At 40.0% G+C, this 14,907-nt stretch overlaps 1 protein-coding gene across 1 annotated transcript in view; it reads left to right on the forward strand.

Annotated features, from left to right (window-relative positions):
* Positions 1 to 14,638, forward strand: part of HS6ST3 (heparan sulfate 6-O-sulfotransferase 3) — a 270,063-nt gene extending 255,425 nt beyond the window's left edge. The window contains exon 2 of the mRNA XM_041423375.1: positions 13,933 to 14,638. Coding sequence (XP_041279309.1) covers positions 13,933 to 14,638 — 706 coding nt within the window. The remainder of the gene's footprint in view (positions 1 to 13,932) is intronic.
* The last annotated feature ends 269 nt before the right edge of the window (positions 14,639 to 14,907 follow it).

Below are 14,907 nucleotides of genomic sequence, written 5' to 3' on the forward strand. Positions count from 1 at the left end.
GGCTGGATTTTAATAAAGGCTGGATGGCTTCATGGGCCCTGAAAACATTTATGTATAAATGGGTTGAGATAATAAGGCTAATCAAATGTCATGCTTCAAGTAGTCAGTTCATGGCCTGAAGGGACTGGCAAGTGCTTTTTTGCCACTGTACAGACGTGCATCATTGATTAGGATTTGTCCATTTCAGAGGAAAGTTACAGAGCCACAGGAAAGTTACAGAGCCACAAGTCCATGATGACTTGCTTGAGCCAGTGTTCTTATGGAGACCCATCAGGTTCTTATGTGTTTTATTTTATGTGAATGCATAAGTTTTGGAGCAGCCTGAACTCTGTCATGGACAAGGGTTAAACATGACTGTATCATACAGCACTATCACTGAGAAATCGTGGAAACTTTGCTTAAAGTTTGTGCTGCAGATCAAGATGCGGAGATTCATTTGATTGAATCAGCAGATTGGTGGGTTTGTGCTGTATCTGCAGGACTGAATTCATATAATCTCTATCTAGTTTTTCTGAAAGGTAAAGAATCCTTCATAGAAGTTGTTTAGAAGCCTAGACTTCTTTATTTCATCTTACTAGCTTCTTTCTCAGAGCATAACATCCACAACTGATGATACAGTGCAGTCCATAGCCTGGCATGTGTGACTAAGCCTGCTTAATTAAGATTTGAGGTCAGATTTAAGAAGAAGGAGATAGTCCCATTTCTTCTAGGTACTCCAAGGTCAAAGGTATGGTAAATAATAAAAACATCACGGAGCTACAGCTGAGTTAAGAAGATGAGGACTTATAACACTGTGTCTGTAAGACATTCAGAATATTAAAGCAGATAACAAGGTATGACAAACAAGATTTGTTTTTCATGTCTGCAGGGAGTTGAAAGGACAGTGCAAATAACTTTAACACCATTTGTACCTTAACTGTGGTGCCTACGGATGCGTTGTTACAGGGCTGAAATCACTCATGGTCGCTGACTTTGGGCTTTGCCTACAAATTACAATAAAACACAGAACCAGGCTGCATCCTGGAGGCTGCCTAGCCCTGGCATGTGAGCTGGCTCTGTGTCTGTGTGTGTGTGTAAAAGGTCTCATTCTGGCTGGGTATTGCAAATAGTGAGCTTGGAAAAGCTTGATCTAAGTTCTTTGCATGCCAAGTATATAGTGGGAATTGTGCATAAAGAGTGATTCCCTTTCGAACTACAGGTTTTGTTGTATGAAATTCTATCACAAAGTCTCTTCTAGTTGGTAAAAAGCTTTTTTCCTAAGATACCATAGTATCTGTAGACAAAAGCTTTATGACATCAGTTTTTGGAAAGCAAGTTAAGGTTTTGCGAAGATTTGGGGAAGATTAGATGGCCCCCTTGTGGAGATTTTATGTATGTGTGTACATGTATTTATATACGTGCAAAGATACCTATTAGATCAATGGAGAAGGAAAATGGCAATTTTGCTTATATTTGAGTTATATTATTAATACCGAACATTTCTAGGTTTCCTTAGAGTTATATATTCACACCAAATATTTAGGGGTTTGCTCAGATGCTATGAAGTATTTTAGTAAAACACAAAGTAAAATGGAAAGTCAGCCATCTGTCATGTAAGTATTCAATTGAAATACCCTGTCATCTTCTTGTTTATTGGCTTACAGGTAAAATCATGCAGTTGCATTACAAAAAGAGGAATTTTAGGAGAAAAAAAAATAGCATTTTTGTTTTACAGCTCAGTAATTTCCCTAGGTTTTGTGAACTATTTCAATGTACAAATAGGGAACACTTCTCTTATAATGTATTCATTGGTAAAATCACCTGAAATTCTTTTATATCTGTATTACCATGTTGTTTACCTTATGGGAGGCTTTAAAAACTCAGCATGTAGGACAAGAAAATAATTGTGATGCCTGGATTTTGTGATGATCATTTATAATTTATGGTCATTTTGCTTGACGTCAGAATTAATAAAGATTTGAGGCAAAGTTTAGAGAGAATAAATGAGTGTATACTTTCAAAGGGATTTCAGTTACTGAGCCCTTTTAATTGTTAATTACTTTATTAATTGAGGAAAATTACTGTACTGATTCAAAATGCATTGCAGTGAAAAATCCCACAGAACTTTTATCTGAGCATTCCAGACTTGGAAAAGAGTGCCTGCAACTGAGCTCTTAGCTGAAATCGGAGAAAGCTCAGCTGGGGAGGGAGCCTTGTTACACTTGTGGCACAAACTGGTTTCCAGTGAAGCCAGTTACAAAGGAACACTGGTGCTGCTGTGTTACCAAGCCAGAGAATAAAATGGGATAGCAAGAGCTCCTTCAAAAAACAGGAAGAGGATGAAAGTAAACATTGTAGTTGTATTTAAAATAACTAATTTTGCTTTACTTTAGACCTAACAAATTCTGACTAAAGAAATGTAAATATCAGAAGATTTAAGGATCTGGCTACATTTGATTTGTTTTTTCAGGGGCTCTTTGAAACTGAATTTTACCAACCAAATGTATTCCTGCAGGCAGCCAGGACCCTTGTGATAACAGATCTCTCATAATTCTTCATGAAAATATGCAGGGATTTTTTTCCTTTAGAACCATTATGAAAGGCCTTATGTTGTTTGAGTTGTTGGATAGGCAGGAGTTCTGTGTCCCCACCTTTTTGCACTGGAGCTGGAGGAGTGCTCACCCCATGAGAGTCCTTCTGAAACAGGGACTTCCTCTAACCTTTTTGGCAGGTGCTGGTTGTGAGGAGGGTTTTGTGGTTTGTTCTGTGTGCATGAGGGATATTTTATGAATTCTGTTATGCTAAGCTGTTACCCATGACTCTAGGTATCAGAGAGTCTCTTCCCAAACAGGTTTCTGTAACCCTTTAAGGCTATATTGGCAAAACAAGCTCAAACTGTAGGTCCCTTGTGCAGCAGGCACAAGTCTTCAGGTTTTCTCTTCTCTTGGCCCCTGTCTGTCATCACCTTTCTTTTCCCTGGCCAGCTCTCATTTTCTGCTGCCACTTCCTGCTGTGGGCCATCCCCTTAGCTCATTTCCCCTGCACTTGTAACATCCTCCTGAGAAAGGCAAGTTCAGAGCTTCCTCCCCAGGCTGGGGCTAGAGGCAGCTCAGGGAGGAGGTGGGTAGGACAGCAGTGCAAATGCACCCTTATTTCATGTTCCATTCTGTGCAGTGGCCTGGCAGAGGCAGAGAAAAAAGAAACAATTTTGAGTAAAGAGGTCATGTGTACCTCGGATTTACTCGGTCCTTTTGAGACACAACGATCACCTGTGCACAGTATGGGGGATGGGGGTGATGTGAGCAATGAATTCCTCCTTTCCCAGTCTTGTCCACAAAAGATTTCTTATTTTCCTGCGCGCAAATGCCTTGCATATCTTTAAAGAATCTTGTAAGACACTGCACATTATTGCTTTTGAATGGTATTTTCTCCTGTGTGTGCTCACACCCTGTTTCTTAAGAGGTACAAGGATTGTTTTGTGCATGTGCTTGACAGAACAATGCAATTCTCATTGTTTGAATTATTATTGCATTTTGTATTTGTATTTCTTTCAGCAAGGTTCTTGCTACTTCACTCCTTTCAGCAATTTAAGGAATATTTAAAACAACTGAGCTTGATATAATTTAGGCAAAGAACAAAAATCACTGGAGGGAACTTTGTTGGATTTGTGTCTCATCAAGAAATGATTTACAATTTGTATCAAGCTTGTTTGTTTTTCCACCAAATCACTTCATCTAGTCATTTCTATTCCAGACCACTTCACCCTGAAACAAATTGTCATTTCCTTATCTTTAACCAACCTCTGTGTTCTTGCATGCACCAAAGAGCTGGGGCCACCAGCCTCTGGGCTGTGACATGTAAATCCAGCATCCATCTCTGATAGCAGAATGGAAATTTACCTTTAATAAAGTATTTAATAGACCAACATGTGCAAAGTTATTATACAAGGCAGAAAGCATGAAGCTGAGCATAAGAATTTTCTGGTGAACAAGAAGCTGGTAGCAAAACAGGATATGCTGAAAGAGGTACTTAAAGGGAAGTTATCCATGAATTTCCAGGGCTAGTCTTAACTCTGACCCTATATTATGTTTCCATTAACGACGCTGGCACTAAAATCTTAAGTATATTCATGGAATTTGCTTAATGACATTTGAGGATTTAATAAAAGTAGGGGAAATGAAGTTTGGTAGTGCAGAGTGCGTGGTTCCTGCATCTGAAGCTGGCAGAAACAGCTGTCTTCTATCAACTGAGTGCTTACCAGCCAAAATGGGGAGTGTTCATTTTCATACAATCACAGGATGGTTTGGATTGGGAGAGACCTTAAAGACCATCAAGTTCCAACCCCCCTGCCATGGGTAGGGACCATCTGAGCCAGTGACACAGTGAGTATGAGTTTCCAGAGTCATGTGGCCCCATGAAAACCAAAATGCAATGTGAGGGTGTATCAGAGAATACATTGCCAGGGGAGGTGAGAAATGTTTATTGTAAAAGGCACCTCTAAAGCCTTGTGTGAAATTTGCTCAGTTCTAGCCATGTATAGTGAAATTTGAAGTGTGCAAGTTCAAATGCCAGGAAAGGACTGCTGTGATGATCAAAACCTGGAACAAATCTCAGGAGCTCCTTACTTTTGTAAGTCCCCTATCAAAAGCTAGCATGAAAAGCTGAAATGTTGGAAAACTCAGTAAAAGGATCTAAGCATGACCCAAGGGTTTTGGGGACTGCAGTTTGGTCACTTAGGACTTTTCTTATCAGAGGAGACAATAAAAAGTAGTTCAGCTTTGTAAATTGAAAGTTGAGAGGTGTGATTGCTCTCTGATCTTCAGCTCTAATGCTATTTCTCCTTCTCTGATGTTACATTTCTAGATCTCCTTTTTGTATTTGCAGTGTTAACTCAAGAACAACTGGATCTAAGTAGACCAAGACCAGGTTTTTCTGGGAATAAGACTTGTGTTCCTAACTGTAAGAAGCAACCTTCACAAGATATTTTCAGTAGGAGCAACGGCATGAAAAAGATATTTCAAAAGTGGTTAGGAAAGGGATAATTGAGTGCTGTTATCTGTGCTGGAAGGGTAGGTAGGGCACTGAGGTGTCTCTGAGAGCTTTTTTTCCTAAATAAATCAGCAAATTTGTTTGTATCTACTCATACTACTCTTATTTTCTTCACTGCCAGTGAGGCTGAGCTTCCCTACATGTTTAAATATAGAGTAAAATGCCCAAATTTATGCTCTGTGTTTGAAAATGTATGCCTAAATCCTGAAGGCGACACCCAGGAAAAACCTATATTAGCTCAGAGAACTCACACATACTCCTATGCTGTTCATGTGCATTTTCTAAAATACTGGGGTCAAAACCATGGGTAACTACATAATTTCATTAGCCTGGGAGCTGCTCAAGATCCAGACTTGATACTTGTGAACAGAATTAGTTTCTTTAGGAACATGTAGTGGCTGCACTGTCCTCTCCAGTTTCTGGAGGGTCTATATTGAATAACATGTCACTGAAATAAGTACTCATGAAGATGCTCAATAATTCAGGGTGTGCTGATTTGGAGTGTTATAGGCCTAGTTAAAATCTTATTAAAAACCTCACAGTCTCTTAAAAGAGACTAAAAATCCTCTGTACTGTTCCTAGGGTGGCCAGGACAGAACAAGGGAGAAGGGGATAATTTAATTGTTGAGTTGGTTCATATTTTCTGTGTTGTCTGACAGGACTGTGCATTTGGTGACAGCAGACTTTCTGCTGTCATTCAGAATCCCAGAGCCCCAGGGCTGGGAAATGACTTCAGGAGAAGTCCAACGTCCTGCTCAGAGCAGGGCCACCACTGAGCATAGTCGGGGTTGCTCAGAGCTCTGTCCAGTTGGATCTTCAAAATCTCCGAGGGTGGAGGATGCAGAGCTGCTACTGACAAAGCTTTCCAATGCTTAATTATTCTGATAATGAAAATTGTTTTCCTTTTATTCTCACCTTTTTCCGTTTATGACTATTGTCCCTCATTAGCTATCCCACCATGCACAAGAGTGAAAAGCCTTGCTTTGTCTTCTCACTGGCCTCTTTGGTGCTGAAAGGCTGCTGTTTGATCTCCACCTCATGTCTTCGTCACATCTTTGAAATACATCATTAAAGTCTGTATCCTCACAAACTTATATCCTTCTATGCCAAGAAAAAAATTCTAAGCCCTCCCACCATCCTTTTGCAGCAGTAGGTCCCAAGATACACTTTCACTGATAATTTTGAAGGGCTTGTGGCAATGTGATATGTCAAGAATGTGATTATTATTGTCATGATTATTCATTACTTTAAAAAAGTACAAAATCACATATCCTGGGTCTAAAAGCAGACAACATTTTAAAAATAAATTGTCGTTTTGCCTAGTCTGAGGCCAGTTGTCTTAATTCCTGAAGTATTTAAGAACAAAAATAAAAATTAGGGTCTCCATAAATGCAGTTTTTACCATTGTTTTCAGTACAGATGTAGTGCTGGATTTTGAAAATAATCTTTTTTTCTGTAATATATGAATCTATGAACCAGTGTTGTGTTAAAATAGCTTACCTACTATCTCATTCTTTTCATATCTTTGCATGGCTCTATGCCATTATTGAATTTGTTCTAGCTTCACATCAAGAAAAATTGAACTCTTTAGGTGGAAAAATTCCTAATGTTGTATGTGTAGCATTTGTGCTGCCAAAGGTTCACTCCCTTTCTTTTACCCTTCTGGATTACCCTAAATCACTACTGTTAAAAGTTGTTTGATGTCAAAGAGTGAGTGATCTCTGAAGACACTCCTTGTCATCTGTCATTCTTTAATCAGGTGTAGGACACTAATCTTCTGATCAACAACTGTGCAAAAAAAAAAAAAAAAAAAAAACCAAAAAAAACACCAGTGCTATAAAGCTTTCCTGAGGTTTTTCTGATGGCATGGATACAGAATTTAATCTGATATTTCAGAGGATATTAAAAAAAAAAAAAAAGGCTTGCAATAGCTAAACAGAAAAATTGGGAGTTTTGTGATGAAAGCAGTGAATTACTGTAAAAGAAGCTGAAGTTAGTGACAGGGAGTATTCCTCCTAACATGCAAGGAAATATAAGATTTCACATTTCTTAAGTGCTTCCCAGTGCCCAATCACCACATTTCTCTTGCCTGTAACAGTCTGTGTCACCACAAATTACTTCCCTAGCGACCTCCTTTTCTTACCAGAACCAGAAATACAATCCCAGCTGTCTGACTCCCAGCCCTCCCTCTGTCACACTGATATACTGATGTGTCAGCAAGGACAACAAAGTTATAATGGACTGCTTTTCTAACTGCTGGATCGGAGGTTTGTATGAAACAATACAGAACTTGCTTAAAAACTTTGTATTACTGTGGGGAATGTTCCAACTCTCTAAGCATGTTTAAAAAGATATTATACCATGACTGGTAGATGTGTTATAGGTACAAAGAGTTGTGAAATGGAGGTTCTCTGTGGTTATTTCTCCCTCATTACAAAATGTTATGTTAGTGGTTGGGTTTTGGTGTTGGCCTGAACTTTGCATTCTGTGAATCCATCCCTTCAGTCAAGGACCCTTTGGCTCCAAGTGCAGGGTTCACCTTGCAGACAGAGACAGCTGTACAGCACAGGCACCTCCAGGCCAGCAATTAAGCTCCCTCTGAGGCCAAGGTACACGGTGTGATGCAGAGGGAGCCTCTAAAGGGATGCAGCTCATGCCAGAGGTGGCCCCTGCCATGGCCAGACACACATCACTGCCTGTGCTGGGCAGCTCCCTGCTGCTTTCAGAGCTTGCCTCGATGCACAGCTCACATGTGGACCACTGCAATTAGCTGTCCTACCCTGCAAGCAGCATCCAGTCCCTTCTCTGAGCAGGCATGTTGTATGGATTTAGCTGGTCTTTATGCCACTGGGGTAATGAAAAGGATAAGTTTAACAGCAGAGATTTGTGGCCAACTCAGAAATAGGAAACAATGACCAGTTTTTACTCCAGTTGGATTCAGAGCCATGGAACAAAACCTCAGAGGAATAATGAGACACATCTAAAATTTTGTAGTTTTATACCTCAAAATTAAAGTAGGGCTTTTTTATTTTTCTTTTATTTAACTATGCTAAGATCTCCTTTAATGTGGAGTAAGTGTCTATAGAATATTACAGCCACTGTTTTAAGTAAAGCGCTCATCATCCCAGATAAAAACTGCAGAAGTGGTGAGTGCTCAGATCCTCTGAGAAAACAGCTAATTAAGTGCTTTTGCTGCATGCTGAGCAGGTGATGCATGTGGTAAGAGCAGATAAACCTTCACTTTTTAATGGTGGTGGCTGTTCTTTCAGTAATAGTCTTGTAAAGAAACCCATGAAAACCTGAATGGACAGATAATAGTATTAAGCTCACAAACTTATGTAAAGGATTTCTTAGAAAACCATTCCATCACAGTGTCTAGCATCCTGTGACAGACACTAAGCTTAAGAAGCCTATGTGCTCCTGCTGCATCATCTTTGCAAAAGTTTGTGGCACAGCTTGGGTTTATCTGTCTGGCTTGGTGGATAAGCTGTGTGATGTTTCCTGCAGCCAGATGGACATGCATATATTTTGTGCACTGTTTCATAGATTTTCGTTACAGTGCCATTGTTCTGGATAAGTATACAGCCTGTTCTTGTTATTTTGGGCAGTTTATCTGTAAATTAAACACACCATGAATGCAGAGACACTCCACACAGAAATGCTGCCAGCCTCAAGCTGATGCATCTGCATTTCACTGACTTTGACCAGTTCAGATCAGCCTGACAATGTTTCTTTGCTTTCTGCCTTCCCCCATCATTCCTGTTGCATGTTCTCATTCCCTAACTGTACAAGTGCTGCATTATACTTACCTTTGTTTCATTTGTTTACCCTCTTCCTTTTGCCATTACCCATACTGACAATACTTTGCCCAAAGAGAGATTACTGATTGTGGGCTAACTCTGTTTCTGCCTGTGGGAATTTGGGCTTCAAGATAAAACTGGGAAGTATAAGGCTTGTGTTCACATAATGCTGATCCTTCTTAAGCCTTCATCTTGCCACAACCTCTGTTGGTAGCAGAAGTGTGCTGACAGGATGGCTTTTGGTGGGTATTTCAGACCTTTCCTCAGGATCACACTCACTTCCACAATTAAAGCTTCTGATTTCTTATCTCCACTTGGGACATAAACTTGACCAGGGCTTTTATTTTCCTTTCTACCAGGAAGAAGCAGAATGTGGATAGTTTTATGATGCACCTGGATTTTTTCAGTCACTTGGGTTTTTCTTTCTTCTGTCTGCTAGTGTTTTCCAAAATAATCTCTGGAGACTCTTTTTCTCCACCTCAAATACTTTTCTGTCTCTGCATCCGCTGCCGTGAGCACACTGTTCTCCTTTTATGAAGATGCCATTCATCCTTCTTCCCCAGGAGGCCCCACAGGATGTTTCTGTTCTCAGTGTGCGATGATCCTTCACGTATTTAGTAAATCTCCCTGAGCTGGGACATCTGTTCCATGGTGATAGAAGAGGCAAAGTGCCCCGGTTTGGGATCACCTCTGCTTATGGCAGACTCTGCTCCTCTGAAATTAATTTCTAAACCAGAGCAATACTATTGAAGGATTAATGTAAGATTAGAGTATTTATATTAAAATACCTTATAATGTGGAAGAAATACATGTTCTTAGGTTATAACTGGAAGCTCATTTTATCTGTTCTTTTAATTAAAGTTTTTCTTTGCCTAATGCTAATGAAGAGATTGGATTTCATGCAAGTAGGACTAGAGCCTTAGGAATTACCAAGTACTTCATAATTCCAGTGTAAACAATAGTGTGCAGCTCACACTTCACACTGGTGCTTGTTTGAGCCCTTGCATGGATCATCAGACCCTTGCCGTAACCATCACTTGTCCAAAAAATCAACTATCCCATAATGACAACTTCAAGAACACATTAGTTTCAGTACCTCATGCTCAAAAGGAGATTGCTTAATCTGGGGAAGCTGCATAAAGTTTCCTTTAAGGAGGAGCTAACACTGCAACTAGTGGGCTGGTGTTTGAAATTCAGTCTAGACTGTTCTTACATGTCTGTGTGTTTATACAGACAATCACAGGATACATTGGCAAACACACACTTAGGCATTTATTGTCATTTCTCTGTCATTGACAAATGCAGGTTATGGCCAGATTTCAGTGTAAATGTTTACATGCACATGCTGATATAGATATTGATTACATAAATTTATAGATACAGTTTGTATGGGTTTTAATTAACTTGGAATATTTTCTGAAAAATATCTTCTCCCTGACATACCAGTATATTCTTTTTGGCTAACCTTTAAGCACTGAGGGTATCTGTGCCAGTTGTTTCAGTAATCGATGATGAGAGTCTATAAAAATGAATCCAAGAAGTCTGTGATGAGTTTGCTTTGACAAACAGGGTAATAGAAGTCATTACTTAATTCTTTGCTCAGTATTTCCCACAGTGGGTAGCCACTGAGTTTAACACAGCCATAAGTGTGAGTATGGGTGATGCAAGAGGGTCATTTACACCACTAAGAACAAGAGCACATCTGTACTCAAGCATATTCAGTGTTTAGCTAACTTTATGCTATTTTACTGAGCAGTGAAGAAAGGCTATATCTTGTTTCGTATTTTTAACCTGCTTCTTGTCTTTATTATGAGCTGACTCCTCGGCTGCTCCCAGTGTGATTGAATGCTTGTGTATGAGGCACTGAGGGCTCCAAAATGTTTCTATAATTACTCCATAAATGTCAACATTTGAAAACAGTTTGAAAACCATTTCCTAAGAAAATTTTATAATTTATATAATTTTACAACTGAAACAAATGCCTATGGTTTTCATGTGTTTACGTGTATCATTATTCTAGAGACGTGACACCCTTTTCCATGAAAGAAAAGTTGGTGCACAACTTCAGTGTAGCATCCCCCCAGTCCAGGGGTAGCACACAACAGTGTCATCTGGACAGTGTCCAGGATAAGCTGGAAGAAATCTTAATGTCTTCCAACCTCAGATTGATTAAAAGGGTGACAGAGGGTCACAGCCAGAAGGTTAATCAGAAGGTTGTAAACTGCGAATGTGGCATAAGTTATCAGCCCCTCAGAAACTAAATGTGTGTCCAGCTGCTGTTAAAGGTTGTCTGCCAGATGTAATCCATCCATTGTGTTATTCTTGGATAACACAAGAAGTCAACTCTCTGGAAGCTGCAGAAATGAGTGGCAGATTTATCTGGGCAGTGAAAACAGCTGCAGAAGTTAGGTACTCGCAAGGAGGAGCAGCAGCAGGCTGGTGAAGGTTTGTGGCCCGGTATGCAGAAGGGAAGCTGCAGATGTTAACCAAAGATGTACTGTTCTCATTTCCATGCATTTGCTTTGTACTCCTGTTTATTGCACATCAAACACATTTACATATCCAGGGATGAAAGGGAAATGATTGATGCAAAGGAGGTGTTTTTGTTAATTGTTGCTGCTCTGAGTCATACCTGACTGGGACTGCTGGAGATGAGTGAGGAAGGACAGAACTATTATTAGAGGTATAAATAACTGTCAAGAGCAACTTTTAAATCTGTCTGTTACCACATATTAACACCCAAAATTACCTGAAAGAGAGGAGGGGCAGCAATACAAAGACTGAGCCAATGCCCCATCTTTGTTGATGTAGATGTTTCCAGCTGCCTCTGAGTCTTTGTCCATTTTTTTCCATCTCTGTTCCCTTGGAGTTTCAGCCATTTTTGGTCACAACCCTCTCAGTGCCTGCTGGATGTTGCAACAACAGTTTCTTATGCTCAGAGCTAACGGGTGTTTGAGAGTTGGGCTGTTTTATCTGCACAGCACCTGTGAAATGGGTCCCCTTTCTTCCTTGTAAAATGAAAAGTAGTTTTTAATGTGCTCTCATACATGCAGTGTAGAGCCAAGATGAGATAAGCATCCAATCTGAAAAGAGAAAGCTGTGCCTGAAGTGCCCAAAGACTGCTTTTTCATAGTGGAACAATCCTGCAGAGCACACAGGAGGATGTCTGGTACTTCCTGCTCTGCAGGAGAAGAGGGATTTTAGAAATACTTGTCTGTGAAGGGTTGTGTGATTCTTGGGTTCCTGTTGATGTGGGCAGTGTAAGTAACTGAAAGGGACCAAAACAGCTGATGTGCAATGTGGCCATGTGTGAGCAGCAGTCAGAAGACCCAAGCTCCAAATGATTCTGGAAATATCATCCTTCAAAGTGTCATCTGATGCTGACAGAAATCTTGGCTTCCAGTGCAAGTGATAGTGAAAATACATCCATTACACTCCCTAGTTTAAATCCATCCACCTGTAAAACTTCTGCTGTGAAATAAGTATTGAAACAGCTGTTTGCATTAGATAGTAGCTCAGGAAATTACCCTGCAGCAGAACACAGTCCATAGTTTGGTCTCATAACCTTATTCTGGAAAATATATTCTAGGTCCTGTAGGTGGAAAATTCAGAATGAATAAGAATGAAGTATTCAGACCTGTTTCCCTTTGCTTTGCCTGCACTTGGAAATATATCTGCATATTTAGCAGTATGTGGGGAAATAAACCTAAGTTTTGTGGAGATGGTAAATCATTAGTGACAGGAAGTGGGTGATAACTGAAAAAGCAAAGTAATTGTCTTGGAGGATGTTAAAATTTTTGAGATTTTTTATTTTGCTGGAGTTAGCTCTTGTGTGAAATGACACTTCCAAAACGTTGGTTTGTTTACAGGTAGCTTGTCTTCAGCAAGCTTGCTTCCTGCATACTTCCTTCATCCTTGTCTGCTTCCTGCTTACTCTCTTCATCCTTCTCCAGGCTGAAGAAAAAGTACTGAGATCAGACTTTTCTTAAGAAATCTTAGGGCTCATGACTTATTAATGTGTAGTTTGCAGTAAGATGAGTCATGCAAACTCATGAGCCTATTTTTGTACCAGATCATGTGTTAATTTTAGTCATGAATCTTCTTCTGGTTATTCTAGCTGAGAGAAATCATAAGTATTTCTGTTCTGCTTTGTGTTTATGATATCACCTTATAATTCAGGTGAGTTATTATTGAGTAAAACATCCCTCAGTAAAAAAAAAAAAAACAAACTCAATCTGTGAAAGTTTCCTTGATATGTATTTAATTGCAGTCCCTTTCAGATTGCCATAAATAAGACATACAACCTGAATTTAATAGCAAAAGGATGAACTGACAATGTGAGCTCCATAGTTATTTTCTCTATTTCAGATCAATATATCTTGGTGTCTCTTTTGTATTCTTGACAGGTGAGATTGAATAATAATAATCCTTACAGCAACAAATGCTTTTGTTCTACACGATTATAACTAATTTCAATCAAGCACTTGTCTAAAATTAAGTCATGTGAATGGATTTTTGGTTTCTTATTATCTTCACTCCAACCCACTTAATAATAGGGTTTTTCTTAAGTAGGTGGCTCATGCCATTCTTCCACGTGGTGTTATTTTTAGCACTTACACCATCCACATGAAATTGCTTAAGCTTTTCTTAGGTTATGCCCAAGTGCTGTAGGGATTATCAACCCCTGCATCTTGTGAGACGTGCATGTCTCAGTCCAGAAGAGAAGTGCAGGATTTTTTCAATCACTTTTCACACAGTTTCTGATATTGCTGGTGGTTAATACTTCAATGTGGAGGGGAGCACACTTCAGTTAATTGGTTTCTATGTAAAGTAACTATCACTAAACACTTGATAGGTCAAAGTAATTCCGTTTCTCTGATAACTGCTTATTTCCTTTCATATCTCTCTCTCTCTCCCAATTTATCTTGTATTTTATTCACAGTATTTATGAAGATTTTACTGTCTCTGAAAGAGTCACCTGAAGTGCCTACATTGCACTGGAAAAAATGAAGGGTGTGGTGCCAGTGTTGGGTAATAGTTTTATTGGAGAATAAATAGGAAAATCTACTGAAATCTTAAACCTGTGTTTAATTATATATTTCAGGAATTTCTATTACATCACCATGTTGAGGGATCCAGTGTCACGGTACTTGAGTGAATGGAAACACGTCCAGAGGGGTGCGACATGGAAAACTTCCCTTCATATGTGCGATGGAAGAAGCCCAACACCAGACGAGCTGCCTACCTGTTACGAAGGAGATGACTGGTCTGGAGTCAGCTTACAGGAATTCATGGATTGTAGCTACAACTTGGCCAGCAACCGCCAGGTGCGCATGCTGGCAGACCTCAGCCTGGTGGGCTGCTACAACCTGACTTTCATGAATGAGAGTGAGAGAAATATGATTCTTCTCCAAAGCGCCAAGAACAATCTGAAAAACATGGCCTTCTTCGGGCTGACGGAATTTCAGAGGAAAACACAGTATCTCTTTGAGAGGACATTCAACCTAAAGTTCATTTCCCCGTTCACCCAATTCAACGTTACGCGGGCCTCGAATGTGGACATCGGCGAGGATGTGCGGCAGCGGATAGAGGAGCTGAATTTCTTGGACATGCAGCTGTATGAATACGCAAAGGACCTGTTCCTGCAGCGCTTCCAGTACTCCAAGCAAGAGGAGCATCAGAAGAACCGGCTAAAGAGGCGAGAGGAGCGGCGACTGCTGCGGGAGCAGAGAGCTCACCAGTGGCCAAGGGAAGAGGCAGCAGAAGTAGCTGTTACTGAAGATTATAATAGTCAGGTTGCAAGGTGGTGATGCTGCTCCTTCTTGCCTAACCAATGAGAGGATCAGATTGTGCAACGTGGCTACCTGGGAATTAGCCAAGGGAGACCTACTGCTTTGGTAAATGAGACCTCGTCTAACAACTCCCCCTCCTTGTCTCAGTTTTTCTTGGTTTCTGCCAGTGAGAATGTATTTTTTTCTCAATGGGTATTGATTAGTGTTATTAAATGGCAGTAGAATAAGATTCCTGCCAGAAAAGACTTCCTTCAAAGGCCTAAGCTATGAGGACGGGTTGAAGAGAG

Source organism: Onychostruthus taczanowskii, unplaced genomic scaffold (assembly GCF_017590055.1).
Source record: "Onychostruthus taczanowskii isolate IOZ18803 unplaced genomic scaffold, ASM1759005v1 scaffold77, whole genome shotgun sequence".
Classification (NCBI taxonomy): domain Eukaryota; kingdom Metazoa; phylum Chordata; class Aves; order Passeriformes; family Passeridae; genus Onychostruthus; species Onychostruthus taczanowskii.